Raw genomic sequence first — 19,449 nt, forward strand, 5'->3', positions numbered from 1 at the left:
AAGGACGTTCCAACTTTCAACTCAACAATCATCTGTTGGGAGGCAGCGAGTGGCGACTGAGATAAAGGATCTCTGCAGGTCGTGTGATGGAAAAGACACACTACGCATGCTCCCCCACCCCATCCGTTATTATTTTTTGTGTGTTTTCAAAATGTTCCCGGGATACTGTACACAACAATTGAATGACACTCCAAAAACGGTTGCTTGATATCCACCAGGAGGCGCACAAACATTACAAACATGCTGGTGCAGCGTGTACAAATTGGCTTTATTTTGCGTGCGTCTTAAAAACTATAATGTGAAAAGGTTGTCGCTTGGACTTTTTATTTTTAATTCAGGTAATTTTCGTCAAATCCATTATGATTAATTATTTATCTATATGAACAACCCCCGCTTGAATGTGTTGGCAGTCAATTACCGCGTATATACGGTTTTAATTGGATTGTTTTATTTTTATAGACTAGACGTGTTTTTCATGCAAATATGTACTGCAATTTTAACTTTAAAACTACGTTAGCATACATTTGGTTAATTAGTGACTGTATTCCAGTTACATCGGCGACGTATGAACATGAACGTCGTAAAGGGAGGACCCCTGGGAATGCGCTGATTATTATTTATCTTCACGTAGAAACATTACGCTCAATGAGGCTAATCATATAAATTATACATAAGATTTCAAATGAATTCAAACGTATTTCTCCTATTGTTTCGTTAGTTTTGTTTATTAACCCATTTTCACCACTCCAAATATAATTTTTGATGAGCAACGGGGGGAGAGAAAAAGAGCAGTAACATAATCTAAATACTTTATTGACGTCTCGGCATTCAAATAAAATGATGGAATAGGAGGGAGAGCTGAAAAGGTAGTGCGGTGTCCAAGGAGCAGAAGTCGATCAAAAACACTGATCCCAGACCAGTCATCTTAACCAAACCTTGCCCGATAATGGATACCAATCTGACCGTGGACCAGCCCTCTCAGTCTCCCTCCTCACTAGGAGCTTACACCAAGTGGGATTCAGATCGGGGGAAATTGTGCTGGAGCCACATCCACACTCCACAGCAGCCCACGGCGTGAAAGGAGACGGACGGAATCAAGTGAAAGCCTGGTAGGAGCGACACAAAGGTTTACTGAAAAGCCACCATTAGGCGCGCAAACAGTAGACTCGCCGTCCACGCATTAGCCGTGGAAAATTTGCAACCTTTTTTCTTCCCACTGGTAGCGAGAGTGTTCTCTCCGAGCCACGTTTATTGAGAGAGCTAGCGGAATGTATTGCTAGCGAGCTAGCTAAGGTTAGCTGGCTAATTAGCTTGTCAGACAGACAAGAGTCGGACGTGTGTGTCTTCACTAAATTAGGTCACTTAATTTGGCGGCGTTTGACTTGATGGAAAAAGCCCTTCACGCTGTGCTTTATCCATTATCCTGACACGGCCATTATGTTCCGCCTTGAGTAGCCTACGCCAATAAGACAAAATAATTGCCTGAATACATGAGTTATTAGAGTCACTTTGGTATTATTCATCCGATCCTTCGTTGAGGACAACGCCAAGAGGAGAAGGAAGGGGAAAAACACAGCCCAACAATTTTTCCCTGAGCGAAGACTCTCTGCCGTCCAATGTTAATGTCGACCGACGTTGCATCTATAATGCTACCCGTAAGTCGGGGGATAATGGACCGAGAAATAGACATCGATACATCAGCGGTGCCGCATACAAGTGCTGCCGGAGGTCCGGCGACGGTCCGGGGGATGAAGCGAGGAGACCCGGAACCCGACGCTCTTGCAGTCGCTGCCATGACTGACCTGACCGGGGCGGAGTGCAAAAGACCGAGGATAGACGACATTGGACAGGTAAGCCTGCATTTGTCACCTCGAATTTCTTTTGTCGCCCGTGTCTATTGTGTCGTCCGATTTTCATGATTTGACAGGCCCGCTTTTCTTAACCGTGCACCAGTGCAAAACCCGTAAATTGTGCCTTGCTTTTCAAGTGTGGAGCATGAGCGAGCCAGACAAAGGTAACATGATCCAGGCTCCGTTTCTGTGACAAACAGCAGTGATCAGAGCCATTCCTCCTGCGTGTCTTGTGGGGAGCATATTGCGAGGCACGCTTTGGAATATTTTATTCACATAGGCCACGATTACAAAGGCTGTTGGCAATTTACAGTGAGTCACCACATCAAGAACTGATGCGCACTCTGCATGTGCTATTAATCGCACCATGCCTCCACCCCTTCAACCTCCTCCCCTTGATTGTCGCTAGGTGTTAAAAGGGAGGCAGACAGGGGATTGGGGGAGGGGTCACCACTGTGAAAGACAAAGAACAGAGCCTTTTGGTATTAGCTAAAGGAGAGAGGGGCGCAGGGGGGGTCTCTTTATGCTGGTCTTCCCCTGTTTTCATAACCCAACTGCTGAGACCGCGAAGGATCCGCACCTAATCATGTCCTCTTCTTAAATGAAATAAATGTGTAGTGTATGCACTGTATCCCACTCATACATTCCATATGCTCTCATTTGGCCACCATCCCAATGACAGAATCTCACTTTTTGGCTGCATTTGGCATATTCAGGCGGCAAAACAGCATTAGCAGCAGCCGCAGGGTAGGTGAATGAGATTTGAGGTCATCTGCAGGTAATTGAGTCGTGCAGCACAATAACGAAGAGGTCCTGTATAGTGCACTTACTGGCTATGCTTCACAGCAGAAGGTTACAAGCCGCCAGGAAAGATGATGTGGGAACAAGCAGCATGGCATGGGGTGGACTTTCCCTGACCAGCACTTGTATTGATTTCCAACCACAGTGGTGGGAGGGCCATAGTCGAGGACAAAGAGAGATGATATTTTGCTGGAAAAAGAAGAGCTGCAGCACAGATGCTGTCAGGATAGATTTATTGGGAAATAAAGAAGTGCACAAAGAAAGGAGATCTCCTCCATTATTTCTACCTACACCTGTGATCAGGATGAAGAACTAAAGGGAAGTGATGGATTGCAGAGATTGTCTGATGAATTGGTATAGGCAATGGGCAGCATGTCAGCTGAATTAAAAAGTACTTTCAAGTAGGGCTGGGCGATATGGCCCAAAAATAAAATCTCGATTTTTACATTCAGGAAGATTACAATTTTAATTGATTTTAATCTAATAAACCCAACAAACATTTATTTAAAGGTTTCGTTTATTCAAAAATAATTCCTGTGCAAAATGTTCAGACAACAATAATGTATACTGATTCAAAATGAGTTTTAACATAAACTTAACATTCATAGTTTTTTTTTAACGTCACAATTGTGTAGTTGGTAGCTATTGTAAACATGTCTTGTAAACCACCCATCCAGCATTCTGCCACAAAATTACAACTTATAAAAACATTTCAATGTAACAGAACATAAGAACAAGAGCTTTTAATAATCCAAAAGAAAAAGTTCGATTTCATGATTGAGCACATTTTCAACCATTCGATTTTTAAAATGATGATGTATCGAATTAATCCGATTTAGGTGGCTGAAATTCTTCCAACACTTTTCAATTAGCTACAATTGCTTGAAATGGCAAAATCTCTATATTATAAACAATAATTCCTTTCAGTTAACTGTTATGTAAAAATACAATGATTAAATCAGTCAAAACAGTTGACCAACAAATTCCAGTTAGGAATTGAAGCAGGGATCACCAACCTTTTGTAAGATACGATTTACTTCTTGACTATTGATTTATGCAAAAGGATACCAGTTTGAAACACTCTTCCGAAATAACAAATTAGCTCAAATTACCATTAATATTATTATACGTTATCACTAATAATTAATAATGTTCATTTAACAAAAATACACCAACCATATGATATAATGGGGGGTTTGCGGGGTGTTCTCAGTCTTGCTACTTGCGTCTCCTCTAACCTCATGTTCCACAAGTGAGTGACGGCGAACTAATGTTATATGCAGTGTATCTGCTCGCGACACTTTAATAAATATATATATATATATATATATATATATATACTTGGTGGCCAATTTACTTGGTTGGCCCGTCCAAGTATTAACATGGTGTGGGAAACACTGTATTCATGATTTCTCACAATAATTAGAAGATAGATAAATATCAATAGGCAACATTCTTTACAGTATCAAGTCGACAGGAGGCAGAGCTGGAGGTGGCAGAGATGAAGATGCCGAGGTTCTCTTTGGGAGTGACCAGGATGGATAGAATCAGGAATGAGTACATCAGAAGGACAGCACATGTTAGAGGTTTTGGAGATAAAGTCAGAGAGGACAGACTGAGATGGTTTGGACATGTCCAGAGGAGAGATAGTGAGTATATTGGCAGAAGGATGCTGATATCGAAAGTACTGGTGGTGTTGGTACTTGGTATCGGTATTGGTAACTATAGTCGAGTTGAGTACTCATACTAGTATTTGTCTGAAAAAGGTGGCATAGAACATTCCTACTTTAAAAAAAATAATAAATTAAATCTCTGCCAGTGTTCATATTTTCAAATAATCACTTCTACAGCATTCCTAGAAAATCACAATTACCAATCACTGGTTAGCTATTCTTAGAACAGGCTCGTGGCCGCGGGCTTCTCATGCGGTGGTCCTTAGGGCACCACGTTGGCGACCCCTGCTCTAAATCGAATTGGAATGGAGCCCGACCAAATAAGCATAATTGCAAACACCTGTATTGGGCCTGCTGCTTACTGTTTTAATCAAAATGATTGCTGGAAAAAAAGTGATTGTTTTTATTTGTGTACATATGTAATTTACTACAGCTGTAAAGTTTCTTGTCGTCCCTTGAATCACACATGCGTCTCTGACTGCCTCCCCTACATTTATATATGCTGATTTAAGATACTACAGAGTACATTTGTGAAGCGATAGTTTAATACTCGTCAGGGTTCGTTCAATGTCACAACGTTCGCCAGACGTTCACCAACAGTTTAAATGTTTTTTTCTTGTCGCAAGGCAATGTGTGGACCAAATTTCCTCGTGACAAGAAAAACCATTAACATTAAGGCGAACGTCTGGCGAATATTTAGCGAACGTCGCGACCTTGACCAAAATCTGCTGAACCCTGATGAGAAATCAACGTTCGCCCCTCAGTGGGATACGGGCTTTTCTGTGTTTGCTTGCACAATAGCATAGCACAATACAGACTGTGGAAAGGTCACCACTGAAGCAGAGTATGTGCTCAGGATAAGTGGAGAGGATGCTCGTGGATGCAACCAGTCATTACTATAGTGTTCCCACTGAGGGTGTGAGGTACAAGAAACGCTGACCTTCCTGGCTGCTCATCAACACTGTAATAATAAATGAGAGTGCTGCAGGCCGCTTCTTCTGCCTTTTGTTGATTCGCTCTCCTCCCCCCTGAATCATACAAACGCCCCCTTCAATCTCCTACTCCCCTTTAACTGTCCTCTGATAGCCCCCCCCCCACCCTTTCTAGTCTCCCCCAGGCATATTTTCAGATTGCTAATTGACTCTTGGTTCACAGGCAAGCTACCACCCCTCCCCCACACACTCCCCCATGTCCCGTTCCACTTTGTGATTATCCTTACCTGCTGTTAGTGTGTGCAATCACTGAAACCGGAGAATCTCACTTGTTTATTCCTTCCTGTCGAGTTTATGATTATTTTTTGGCTGATTATGTTCTTCTCAGGGCAGCCCTATTTTGTGTCCTCACCAAGACAAAGTAACAGTTGTAACTCTGTGTCTAGGTCCGTTTCGGAGAGCCGATTTGTCCTATCGTTGGCAGTAAAGAGGCTTTGTGTCATACTAACAAGATCAAAGCTTATTTAGGGGAGGGCATTAAGCAGACTGATCGCTTTAACGGACACAGTGAAAGGCAGAGTAGAGTGGCTGCTTGATATGCACAGATACATCTTCATATGTTACCTATATGTTTATGTTACCTCCTCTAGAAAAACACACACTTGTATTTTGTACACACTCTGAATATCGCCCTTGAAAAGCTGATTTATTTATTTATTTTGTACTCGTGTAGTCTACGCTTCCCGATTTGGTGGTAACGTCAAACTGTTGTCTTATTGAAACCCTGCTCGGAGAATATTTTGAGGTCATTAACAGCCAAGTGTAAAAAGAAGGGGGGGGGGGTAGTACTGTAGTACTTAATATTGAGGCACTCACTTACACATTAAGTTCCTCCCCATATTACGTTCCCCTCTATCTGTCCACTGTACTCATGTGAAAGCAGATCAGACTGGTTCTTCATCTTTCCAAAACGAACCAATCACTTTACTGCGTGGTCACTAGTGCTGGTCAATAAATCGAAATTTAATTGTGATTTTGGGTTAACATGATGATAAGAACAGAATTGAAGAGCAACGATTTACGTGCCAAATGGTGCAGTGTGTGTTTACAAGTTCTTACGTTGTTAAAGCACCTTGAATACTGCTTGTTGCTTGTGCGGCACGTGTCTGTGTGCGCGAATGTTATTCTGTCCTCTCCGAGCATGCTTTGAGCTGTTTATGACGCCCCAGTTGGAGTTTACTGTAAAACTAAGCACACAACAAAAACATTTACACACAATGTATATTTCGATACAATACATACTTCGTTGTACAAACGTCGAAGTGCCAATGCTGTAATAATAAACTGCTTCTGTTCTCTTCGTTTTGCTAATATGTTCAAATGTCCTGTTTGTATGGTCTTTTAGGTGTTGTGTTTTTGGTTGTGTCAAGCACATTGAGTTGCCTTGTGTATGAAATTGTATGAAGTTGCTTGTATTGTCGAATTCTATAGCTGTCAATGTAAAATCCACTTGACAATAGAAAATGTAGCCATCGAACTGCGGGAGTGATTTTTTCAAATAACAGATACAGACATATACTATAACAATAGTCAGTGTCAGACCAATATATTCTTACTAATATGGGAAACCATGTATTAATAAAGCTCAATCACAACTTTCTGCTCTAATAGGCCAAGATGCAAAAAGCAGGAATTGCTGGTATTTATTTTTCTTTATTGTGTTCTTTACAGCTTTTATTTTACTTTGTTTCTAGTAATCTGTATTCTGGTTGTTTAAGTTTTGGTAGTTGAACACTAAACCTTGATTGAAATGAATAATTGTGTTTATTAATTGTGTTTTCAATAGCAATCAAAAGCTCCAATCGCAAAGCCTTAGTTGTGAGGTCTCATGATGAAAGTGGCTTGTTAGTAGAATAACAAAATTACATTGTAGGTGTGTCGCTGGAAGGCTTAGTTTATTCTTGTTCTTCTTTTTTTTTTTTTTTTTAATTATCATTATTTTTTGCTTACGGAGTCATACAGCCCAATATAATGAGAATCAAATCTTTCCCTTGCTTAATTAGTTGAAGCATGTGTATGTGTGCTGCCCGCACAGCCTTCTGGTACCTGATTTCTCCCGCTGTTTAAAGATTACTGTTAAACTTTGAGCTGTAACTCAGGCAGCAGCGCACCTGACTTTTGAACCGGCAGTGATAAGCTAAAAACAACAGTTTGTCTGCGTACGTGCTTGTTTTATTAGCCAATGTCTTCTGTTAGTTGTCACGAATAGGCCAGTCACATTTCCTATACAAACAAACAAACAAAGCTATGTCCCCTTCCTATTTGTTCTTGTTAACACACTATTTTCACCACCTTAACATGACACTCACATGTTATAAGTCCATCCCACACAAACTCTCCCACCCTACACACTCATACGCCTCCTCCCCACGGCTGCCCCCAAACTGTCATATGTGATTCCATCTCCACACACACGCAGCAAAATGTCAATCCAGTATTTTCCTCACACGAGGTCATCAGTAATGGGCTCTACAGTGTCATAAATAGGACTTGAAAGCATTTCTTTCATTCAATTTTCTGTTTCTTTTGGTCTATTTTTGATCAAGCGGATGAATAACTGTAGAAATGTGTTACGTGCAAACAACAGCACAAGTAATTTAAGCAGATTCTTTAAAATAAGAATGTCATGGGAAAGTGCAGCAAGTATTAGTCCTCGAGCAAAATTCTAAATTGTAGCTGTTATGTGCAGCCAATAAGATTCAGATTTAAAAAAATGCCAAACTACTGAGCCTCTGATTTGTGTCTCAAATTTTGAGCGATCAAAGTTGCAATGGAACATGTGATTCGTTTAGGGCTCATGTTTGGTCTGTTCCCCAAAACATTAAGTTTTGTTTCACATAACTTTATCACTTATTCACAATGTGATGCTCTTTGTGTGCCAATTGTTCAATTTTTTTCCATTTCACCAGCATTATTTTATCATGTTTGACAGTTGATTGTAGAAATATTTTTTTTCTCCTTTTATTTTATTTTTGAGAGATTTTAGAAATGTTTGACTTGATTCTGGGAGCTTTTACTTTTGAATCTGAATGAGTCTATGAACCTTGACTCTTTCTTCACGTCCATGTGGCTTACTTTAGGGCTTTAACTAATGATTATTTTAGTGATAGATTAAGCTCTCAATTATTTTGGTGACAATCGGATAAAACAAATTGTTTTAATTTCCAGTCCTTTATTCAAAACTGGACATAATTTCAAATTGATAAATCATGTTTTAGTTTCTCGTCATTTATTTAAAACGGCAACATTTTTCAAATTGATAGTGCAAAGAAGAGAACTCACAAATTATGATTCAGAAATGGGCAAAAATGTTGATTCAACACAAAGATATGTATGTTTTCATGTAGGAATTTGAGAATATTTATTTAATGTTGATGGGCTGAAATTTAGAGGGTTAGAACAATTCATGGAGTCTTAACAATTGATTATTTAAAATAATTATTGATTGATTTGATAATCGATTAGTAGTTATTTGGTTAGTCGTTGCACCTGTGGCTTATTTCCTACATGTCCATGTTCCATTATGGCTGTTCCACTATACTATAAAATGATTGATTACTGACATTTATGAATCAATTCATAATCATTTGCAAATCATTGTACTTCCAAAAGGATCACTTTTCCGGAGCCCCCCAAAACGTCATATTTGTTCAACCATTAACATTGCATTGTCAAAGAGAGAAAGTCATTTTCAACACTTAAAATTGATCAGTAATTTGTAAAAATAGCATGTTTGACTGACTAATGGTATACATTTGTTGGGGGGGGGGGGGAAACAAATTTAAATTCACCTAATGATTTCAGGTGGAATGTTTTCGTCCCGTCACCAGCTTCTTCATGCGTCGAAGAATCAGCTTTTCTCGCTGCCCGACACTCCACCTTTGACCTACTACCTACCTGTTCTCTGACTTTGAACCTGTCTGGATTTTCTTCTTTTGACTTTTTAACTGGTGTGATATTTGTTCTTTTTATGGTGGATTTTGTAAAGTAGATTCATATGATTCCTGTAACTACCCCCTGTAATTTACACCCCTCCTCTGTCTGTCCCCACTGCCCATCACCCCTTCACCATCTGTTGACCTCATGTCATTTTACTTTCCGCCACCCTTGCTGCTCCTTTTTTTTCTTTCCTTGCACTCATTTGCTCCAGTAACTTCTTTCTCTCTCCTAAAATAGCGTGTTGGTGAGAGAGAAAATAAACAAGAGCGAGAGCCCTTTAGTTTAGCCTCCAGAGTGTGTGTTGTTGATCCATGTAAGCAGAGTCTGAAGCTCTGAATGTCAGTCTTCCAAAGCCCCACCTCCTGCACAAACTGCATTTTGAAACTGACTGAGTGGAAACTCTACTGTCTCGTTTTAGTTTCTATCTATCCATTTTCACGCAAAATTCACAAGTTGGTTAGATAAGAGCCACAGTGTTGTTAAGCAGGACCATATGGCAAAAAGCATGCATGTACTGTGTATGTTTGAGAAGCAGGTATCAAATTTAGCCACCATAATCCCACAAACCCTCCCCCAAGCCCTTAAGAAAATATAAATCGCACCGCATTCTTCTCCCATGACTCATTGTCTCCATTTCGCCAGTCTCATTACTTTATGGTTCTGCCTTCTTTTTCTTGCCTTTATCCTTGCATTCCTCCTCCTTCTCCTCTGGTTCACTCTCCTTATTTTCATCCCCTTATTCGTTTTTCATCCGTTCACTCAATCCACCCCATCCCTCCCTCATTTCTCAACAGATTGATTCCAGATGTTGCTCTAAGTCTAGCCCCCCTCCCACCCTTCTGTGTTCCCTCCCTTTTCTTCTTCCCACTCTGCTCTGTCCACTGCAGAACCGAAGCTCTATAATTTGATGGTCGGGTATAATTTAGGTTTAGATTTAATTGGTATTGAGGTTTTTCTCCAGGTTTTCATAGGTAGTGCAACACGCACACCCTTAGCATCAGTATGGGAGCATTTCAGCAATCCAGTTGAGAAAAGAGATGTATTTCGCATTGTCTACAAGACTCTGACTTTTTTTTTTTAAGGTGCTTGTTAAAAAATCCCAAATGAAGTGCAACACAAACATTTTACTCCACTTTGAAATTATTTAATGTGAGGTACTGGAGAAAACACAGTTAACTCTGACAAATGTACTCATTATTTTAGTAAATTATATATAAATAAAGTAATTATATATAATCAATTAAACATTTAATTGAGATATGAATACATTTTTCGGTGTATAATTAGTCCTAATAAATACATAAATGTTTTCTATATATGTATGCTATATATGTAATAACGCTCATGTTTTTGGGAAGTCCAGTTGAAGTCGAGCCAGTAATGTTAGCAGCACGCAAAATGCCTGTCTTTAACCACCAGCTGTTTTCACAAAGTCACTGTGTTGTCCAATATGAGCCGGCTCATTCCCCTCTAAATGTGGCGCACCAAGGAGAGTGTTCCCCCTGGGGACAAGGCGTGAGGGGGGGAAATTGGTTCCAGATGAAACAGGAAGTAGAGAGTGAGAGAGAGAAACAAAGAAAAGGCTGTTTCATATAAGCGAGAGAGGACAGGTCTAAAATCCATAATGTTTTTGCCACTCTTTTCTCATACCAAAACTTCACTTAGTGAACCAACCCTTGTGGGACACATAAGGCACTTAGGTTGGCATGAACCCCTTAGAGTTCCCCTGTATCTGAATTCTTCATCTTACCAAGACATTTCAAATTTTATGGGAACGGTTTAAGGGAAGTCCCTCCTTTTCTTTTTCTAATTTTCTATATCGCAGTCAATGAAGGTGCGTCCCATTGTCTTTCTTCATTTGTGCTTTCTGTTTATAAGAATAAATAGTATTGGCAAAAAGTGTATGTGCTTCCTATAAAGCATCATGCAACATGGTGGCTAATGCAATGCTTGTAATAAGCAGTTTTGCATCGTTGTTTGTGAGTCTATCTTGAGCTCATTTTTTACAGTATCACAAACACTGTTGTGCAAACCTATATTCTGCATATGTGTGAGCTAATGTTGATTTACCTCAATGTAGTTTCTGCAAATGACTTGACTGAGCCCCTGGCTCAGTCTGCGACTCATCTGTATCTCATCACATATGGTTTTGGTCTTAGCGTGCATACTTTGAAGCCACTGTTGCACTGCATTTGAGTGATTGTCACCACCCAGTAAATGATTCCTTCAGCAGGTAGCAGGAGGTTAGGGTGTCTTTTGACCCTCCCCAGAAGTCCCATCTGCCCTTGTCAGTCCTGTGGAATTACTCTTTTCAAACTCATGCTAGAACATTTTGTCTGATCCTTACTCCTGTAGAGAACCTCACATATTTCTAAAGACCACCAACTGCACCATCCCCCATTCATAAAGCCATATAAGCACATGCATCTTTTTCGCCATCCCTTCCCCGACATTCTCATTCTTCTCCTCTGCGTCCTCCTCATCTCCTGTCATGGCATGAGTCTCAATAGGAGGTCATGTTTTCTCTGCAAGGCATGCCAGCAGGCAGTACCACACTCGTGTCTTCTGTCCGTCTGCTGTCAAAATATCAGCGTTTAGTTAACTTTCACCCATTGTTCCAGTCCTGCTCTAATGCCCCCTCCTCTTTTGTTCCCCTTTGCCTCCTTCTCACCTCGCTCTGCAGCAAACAATAGTTTCTCTAACTAGGACAAAATAACACCAGGATAATAGTTGGCGAGAAAAGACGGGACAAGGGACAAGAATAATCTAATTAAAATTAATTACTGAACAAAAAACCTCAGCAATGGTTTCTGGGGCAGGATCGGACAGTTTGAGAGGAGTTAGGTGCTGTTCTGTTTTGAGAGTAGCCTAGCGATTGATTAATTGAGGGATGTAAGATGTTTGTAAGCTGCACTCTTTATTAGGAGTATACAGGCTGTTAACACTGTTCCTACCATTTGACCAAAGTGCGTTAAAAAAAAATTGTTAGGGCTGCACAATATTGGAAAAACTTGCGATATAGTTGTTGAATATTGTGATATTATTGCGATATTTAACATGTACGTACCTAAAGAAATAATATTTTTATTATCTAATGAAAGAATAACATTGTTTTCATGTGGCAAAATAAACAAGCTTAATGTACGGTATTCTTTGTTAATTAATTGTAATTCCTCTACATAATGTTCACCTATTGGATGGTGATGCCTATTTAAGTTTGCGTCTGACTGGTCAACTTCAGATAAAAACATAAAGCATACGATTTCATATGAAACTTAATGCACGTCTTTGCGATATGCATATTGCATGGGGCAATATGGATGTATAAAAAAATATATATATATATATTAGATTTATTCTGCGCCAATGTAAGCTGATTCTTAGAAGCATTGATCCGAAAATCTCTATCTATGCAAACATACATAAAAAAAGCCCTCTCCTTTTCTACAGCCACTAACATACCTCTTGCACTCTTGCCCCTCCTATTTTCTCTTTCAGAACAATGAGCCATTAAATCCCGGTTTCCATGGATACACACCTCACAATCAGGTAAGAGACTAGTGAATTCTTGCAAAGCTTTATGACAAGAAATACGTTTTCAAATAGGACATACATCATACCTCAGAATGTTTCTGTCCACCCAGGCTATCCTTCTAAATTGAGATAATACAGAGCACTTTTCTTAAACGCACGGTTTGCTAAAAATAAATGAATAGCTTGCGTGCATGATGTCACATCCGCAGACAGAGGGTGAGAAAAACGAGCACAGTCAGAAAACTATTGGCCAGAGGCTTGCAGTCCCCATTGTGAACAGCTAAGGTGTCACTCTTCTAATTAGAAGATGTTTGAGTCATAAATGGTCAAATGTAAAGGCTATTGTAAATATATGTTTGGGCAAAATCCTACATGGAGCAGCTTTAATTTGGGTTCCCAAACCTCAGGGGTTTGGTAAATCAGTCTCAGGAGTTTGGCAGAGATTAAAACACGCACCTGACTCAAATGTTTTGTGATGACCATCATTGGCTGCAGGAGATTACGCCACATTGTTTGGCCTGTCTGTGCTGCAGGGAATTTGGTGTGCTTAGTGGTCGACTTATAGCTGTTGTGATGGTACGTCATGTGATTTATTTGTTATTGCAATCCCTCCATACTAACTACGGAGTGTGTCAAGCAAAAAGACGGACATATGTGTGCAAGATGAATTCACGTGTATAATGTAATGTATGGTGTTCCACAGGGTTCAATTCAGAGTCCTTTGTTGTTTTCACTGTAACTGCTGCCCCTGGGCTCCATCTTAATAAAACTGCGGCGGTTGTAATTTAATGTGCTCTGTAAATATAGAGTTGAGTAATAATAATGAAGGGTTTGGTGAATGCACATAGGAACTGGTGGGCTTCACTCCCTTCAACAAGGTCAAGAACCACTGTTTATAGCAGTATTTTTGCTGTGTAACACTGCCAGGCACTCTTTAATTTCCCACTTGCGTCATCGCTTGGTAGCTGATAAATGAAGCCTCTTGGAGGACAGGATGAAAGAACCTGGTTGTGATTGAGCTCCTCTTTCAAAGGCCCGACACTCAGACAGCAGATCGCAATGCTGTTATCATCTGCTCTAGAGTAAGCTCGCCACCCTCCACATGCAATTCTCTTTCATATTGTTTCTTTTCCACTCTGCAATTCATTTGAAGCATTTCCCCCATGAATATGGCTTGCGGTAATGAGTGCAGTGTTGTGGAAGGATGGCTGACAATTTTCTTATCTACTTCTGTGCAGCAGTGCACTTTCAGCGGCTCAGACCAACTGAGCTGGGGATGAATCTGTGTGTATGCATTTGCAACTTCTATTTTGGTGCGCTAATGACAAAGAGCTTGTCTGTCCCCACCTTTAGTTCTGCCTGCACATGCACACTTTGTTTCTCCAGTGTGTTGGGATGTAGCTTTCTGCCAGTGCCACAGGAGGGAAGTGTTGGTCTGTGAGTCGCCTCCCCCCCGCAGACTCCTCACAGCCCAACATGGGAAATTTCCTCCTCCCATATATGCTTATTTTTCTCCTCGTCCCTTTCTCATCTTTCTCTGCACTTGGCATCTCCTTTCTTGGGAATACAGCTCTCTTAGCTTCCATGGCAAGAGCTTAAAGAGGGCACGCCTGAAAGAATTTAAATGTCAAGTTCAAAGTCAGCTTCATGTATTTTATTTTGCTTTCGTCATTCCCCTTCTACCAAATATTCTTTCCAGTTTTTGTTTGTGTTTTATCAGGTCAACAAAAGGTGATTATGGGAATGATAAAAGGCAAGTGTGGGAGGAAGTGAGGAGGTAAAGAACAGTGTTTCCCACAGATTTGAAATCTTCTTGGGCGGGTGGCCTCCCGGGGAAGGGGAAGTGGGGGGTGGGGAAATTATTGTCATTTTACACTTCATATCTTGCACTGACAGTTTGCCTTTTTTCCAATTTACACACGTCCTCCCCACGCACACGCACGCACACGCGCGCGCGCGCGCGCGCGCGCACACACACGCACGCACGCACACACACACACACACACACACACACACACACACACACACACACACACACACGCGCACACACACACACACACACACACACACACACACGCGCACACACACACACACACACGCAGAGCTACTGGTGGCTAAATGTACCATACTTGGCGCATGCATGCTAAAACAAATGGTAGCATGTATGCTAAAATACGGTGACAAGCATTCTACCATTTTAAAATGGCAACTGGAGTAAAATAGTGCATGCAGTTGTACTTTATAATTCAACTATTTAACTCACGGTACTCACGTTATCCGTTGCCGTGCCTTTAAACAGGCGTTCACAATCCATTCACACACCGCTGCGCGGTCAGGCCTCCCAGTTTGTTTTGGTGGATCGCTCCAAAGCTTCTGCAGCGGTTGGATCGTTCCAGAATCATGGCAAGACCCAACGTTTTCTTGCTTCCTCACCTTCCGAACCATGGATTCATTGATGTGGAATTATCTCGCGGCTGCTCTATTCCCATGTACAACCGCGTAACTGATAGATTGCAGTTTAAATTGTGCCCTGTAAGCATGTCTCAACTTTAAGCTGATGCCATTTACGAAGTACCGCCGGAGTTTGAGTCGTCTCCGCAGATAGCACTCGGTCGCTACACATTGCCAAATGGGTTGGGGTCCAAACGGGGTAAACAAAATGAACTACAGGAGACAGGAGGTTACACTGCAGTCTTGCGTTTCATTTGATCTTGTCATGTTTGGGTTCTGTTTTCCTTGTGTGTTCTCCCTTGGTCTTGTTAAGTGTGTAATCCTGCCCTTCCTCGTGTGAACCAATCAGTGCCCTCAGCCACTTGTGTCTTGCCCCAGGTGTGTCTTGTTGTGTCATTAGCGTCTGTGTATTTAGTCTCCTGTCTCCACTCTGTCTGTGTTGGTTCATTGTCTTTTCCCTCATGTCATGCTGCCCGTTTTTGCCTTGGTGTTTCCCCCCATGTTTTGTTTTTCCTTGCAATTTGGATCTCGCTTTTTGTTTCGTAGAAATTAAAATCCCTTTTTGCACTTCACCTTCGCCTCCTTGCCCTGCTTCCCTGCGACTGGGTCCTCCACCAAACAAAGCCCACTTGACAGATCTCTTTTTATTCACTTCTTCCATATACACATTCGAATACATACAGCAACAACTCTCTTCCCCCCCGCAGTCCCAACACAGGCCAGCAGCCAACCAAGAACTAGTGTGAACCAGACCACCAATCAGAAACGTGCGATGGCGCAGCAACATTTGCCCCGAAGCTTGGAAAACGTCTCCGGAACTCGGTGCACTAATCAGAATTTGATTTCACGATTAAGCACATTTTCGCAATTGGATTTTTGAAATGACAATGAATCTAATTAATTTGATTTATTGCCCAGTCCTAGTTGGATGCCGTAGCAATTTCCCTTCATATTTCTATGGTCTACCATAGTGGTTATGAACTTCACACATTTTTACTGGTTTTGATTCATTTTAAACTTAACGCACGTCACACAGTATGTTGATTATCTATGGATGATGTTTGTTGAGAAAAGCCTTTGTGCGTTTGCTGATGAGTTTCGCTTGATTCTGTGTGCCAACCAGCATATGATCACAGCAGCACACCAGTGTGTGCATAACGTGCATTTGTTTGCATGTGTTTATCGCAAAATTCAGTCTGTGTGCTTAATCTTCAGATCATCCCTCATTCATCCTCTCATCCTCCTCACTTACAACCCTAATCCTGTCATCCCTCGCTCATTCTTTTCACTCAGCCCTTTATCCATTTATCGCTTCATCCTGTTATCTGTTGCTCGCATCCACTGCCCTATTGTCCTTGCTCCCACCCTGGACAACTCCCTCCCAATACGTATTCCCCCCACCACCACCTCCTACTCTGATCCCGCCCTTCCTCCATCCCTCTGGACTCAGTTCCAGCCAGACTCAGCAGATGTCTGAAAGCTTGGCATCGGGGCTTCTTTCCGCAGTGCTCCATCCCTTGCATATGGAAGTGCGGTGCGGAAAACTGCCCTCTCATCTCTGCAACAAAACGGTGTTTGGACAGGTGGAGCCGCATCTAGAATAACGATGCATTGCAGTGTGCTAAAGATTAACGTCAGGTTGGGGTTTAGAGGTTTGGTATTCCCTCATTTTTGAGTCTCCCATCTGTTGTGAACGCAACTGCTGCAGATGATGGTGAGCATAGAGCCTACCCACACAGCCAGCTAGGTCTTTTCAGACTGCCCTCGTAGCTAGCTGCTGCTGCTTTTTTGGAGCCGACGAGCTGTCATGCAATAAATAAATCATCTAAAAAAGCTGCAATGCAGTGGGGGTTGCCTTCTGCACTACCAGTGTGAATTGAAGAAAGCCTTTTCTTCCCTCCCGTTTTCTCCTCACCAGGGGATTGAGAAGACTGCAGTGCATCCTTTCAGATTCCAACCCAGTGAAGATTTAGCTGGCTACATGGATGTTCTGAGACTAAGGCTGAGAAGGAGGTTAGGTTTTAAAGAGAGGCGGGAACAAGTGGAAGCAGGGGGAAGAGCGCGACGTGTAACATGAGCAAGTGAATGATAGACAGACACAGGAAAGAGGGAAGAGAGCAATAGAAGGAGAGGAGAGTCTCGTCTCTTGCTATCAGGCGGGGAGAGACGCTAAGGCCTGAAGGGATCAGAGCAGCAGAGCCGGCTGGTGAGACGAAGAAAAAGAGGAAGACAGTGACAGGCATTAAAGGCTCGTGTTGGGAAGAAGCGACACCGCGAAGGGAAGGAGGAGTGGACGAGGGAGAATTTGAATGTGAAGACTGACGTGGACTAAAGCCGTTGTCTGCTCATGGTCCTGGAGCCCAGGCCAAGGAGCAGAGGAGCAGGGGGGGAGGTAGAGACGCACCAGGAAGGGGAGACGAGAGAGACCGTGAAAGTGGAGAGCTGGTCAAGAGTTGTTGTGCCAGGTCAGACAATGATGGGGCTATACTACCCAACGGCACTGCTGGTAAGATCTTAAACACAGCATAGCAACTTGCTGCTTAGCGTTGGGACTGGAAAAGAGAACAAAAATAGAGTGTTCGTTAATTTGATCTAAAGTGTCTTCATGTGGCTGGCTACCTAAGGCAATGAAAATTATATAATGGTGTAAATGAAGATGTAGTTGTCTGCTGTATTAAGTCTCATTTTATGCCGTGCAAGTAGCTGTTTGGATTTAATCTGCCTTTACAGTGTCTTTCTTTCTCTCTTTTTAGTCAACTGTTTTTAGGGATGGATGCTATAAATTAGCATTCGCTACAGACACTATGACTTTCATTAGATACCCGTTTCTCAGTTGTTGTTGCAGATTTTTTTGTACATCGCTAATAGATAAACCTTAACTAGATCAAAGATTGCAAAAGAGCACTGTTCTATTTTTATTAGCAACACTGTTGCATTCAATGTTTATACAGTTGATTTCAGTTGCACGCCTCACTGCTATGTGTCTGTGCTTCATGGCAGCTAGAAGCCTGGGGATTAGAGCTGTTTCATGGCTCTGTTCTAGCATGTCTTCTTATCTGCTTTTGGGGTTTTACAAGCCCTGTGTAAGGTTAAATGTGGTAGCTAAAGTTGCTTTAATGAACAGTGCTGACAAGTATGCACTATTGGTAAGACTGCACACTGTGTCATGTACAGTATACTGTGTGATATAATGTGCTTACATTGTTGTTAGGCAATCCAACATGGTCAACAAAGACTTCTATGCAGTTTAAACTCGTGTCCTTGGATTGATGCTGACAGGTGCCAAGGTCCTGTTGTTGTGACACACATTTCCATTGTAGAGAGAAGACGTTTCTGATAGTTTGCAACAGCTATCATCTGCAACTGTTGGTTGTAAAAACACTTTGTCACCCTTTTGTTGGATTCTGTTTGTATATATTTTTTGCTGTATTTAATTTCGAAACTCCACCTGATATGTCACTGCTTTCGTTTGTGAAAATTATTTGGTCTCTTTTTCCATGTTGTTCCTCCTTGTGTTACACATTAGTTTGTCCTGTATTTTCCTCACAATCTCCGCTATTTTTCCCCCCATAGGCAATTGGAGCTGAAGGCTTAACACTTTTCCGTCCTTTAAATGTCCCATGAGGGAATGATCCCGTTCACACATCACAAAATACACCTTATCAGCTAGTATTTCCATACAGCACCAGAATTTGACTTTTAAGTCATTAGTATTAACAAATGAGTGATTTTGCTAGTAGTCAAGTTAGTGGTGACTTGTGCAAATGGTCTGTACGTCGTTAAGTCTCTTTAATTGATTCCTACTAGTCTGAATCTAATAGGTAAAGACTGAACAAATGTTTATGATATTTAGTTTGGTTTATCGGCATGGCCTTGTTGTCAGATAAATTGATTCCGTGATGCCTAACTAGTGAGCAAAAAGTATGCAGTTAACAGAGTGAAACCCATCGCTCCTTGTGTTCTGTTGAACTGATGTACAAACTCAACATGCGCGTTATCAGTTATCCATCGGTTACTTAGCAAAATGATGGTGCTGTATGGAAATACTAGCTAATTTTCCATTTCTCATATAATTACACAAGATCCTCACCCTGGTGTGCTACCCTCTGTGTTGCCATATATACACTGAAGACTAGTACAAGAATACCGCCGTCAAGTTTATTGGAAACACAAAAACAATCAAAGCTGTTATTCCAGATCAGATTCAGA

General features: G+C 41.5%; 1 protein-coding gene across 7 annotated transcripts in view; it reads left to right on the forward strand.

Annotated features, from left to right (window-relative positions):
* The first annotated feature begins 956 nt into the window (after positions 1 to 956).
* The window catches only part of LOC147184264 (RNA binding protein fox-1 homolog 2-like), a 54,300-nt gene continuing 35,807 nt past the window's right edge, over positions 957 to 19,449 (forward strand). Inside the window, exons 1-2 of one of the 7 annotated variants that reach the window (XR_015093987.1) lie at positions 957 to 1,850; positions 12,754 to 12,804. Coding sequence is in view for 6 of the 7 variants with exons in the window: in XM_086067136.1 (XP_085923262.1) it covers positions 1,617 to 1,850; positions 12,754 to 12,804 (285 nt within the window). In the remaining variant the exon portion in view is untranslated. Of the gene's footprint in view, positions 1,851 to 12,753; positions 12,805 to 17,081; positions 17,747 to 19,449 lie in introns of those variants that run through there. The other 6 variants (XM_086067136.1, XM_086067141.1, XM_086067128.1 and 3 more) reach the window with 6 other exon arrangements.

Source organism: Leptonotus elevatus, chromosome 1 (assembly GCF_054856555.1).
Source record: "Leptonotus elevatus isolate MCC_2025b chromosome 1, RoL_Lele_1.0, whole genome shotgun sequence".
NCBI classification, from domain to species: Eukaryota; Metazoa; Chordata; class Actinopteri; order Syngnathiformes; family Syngnathidae; genus Leptonotus; species Leptonotus elevatus.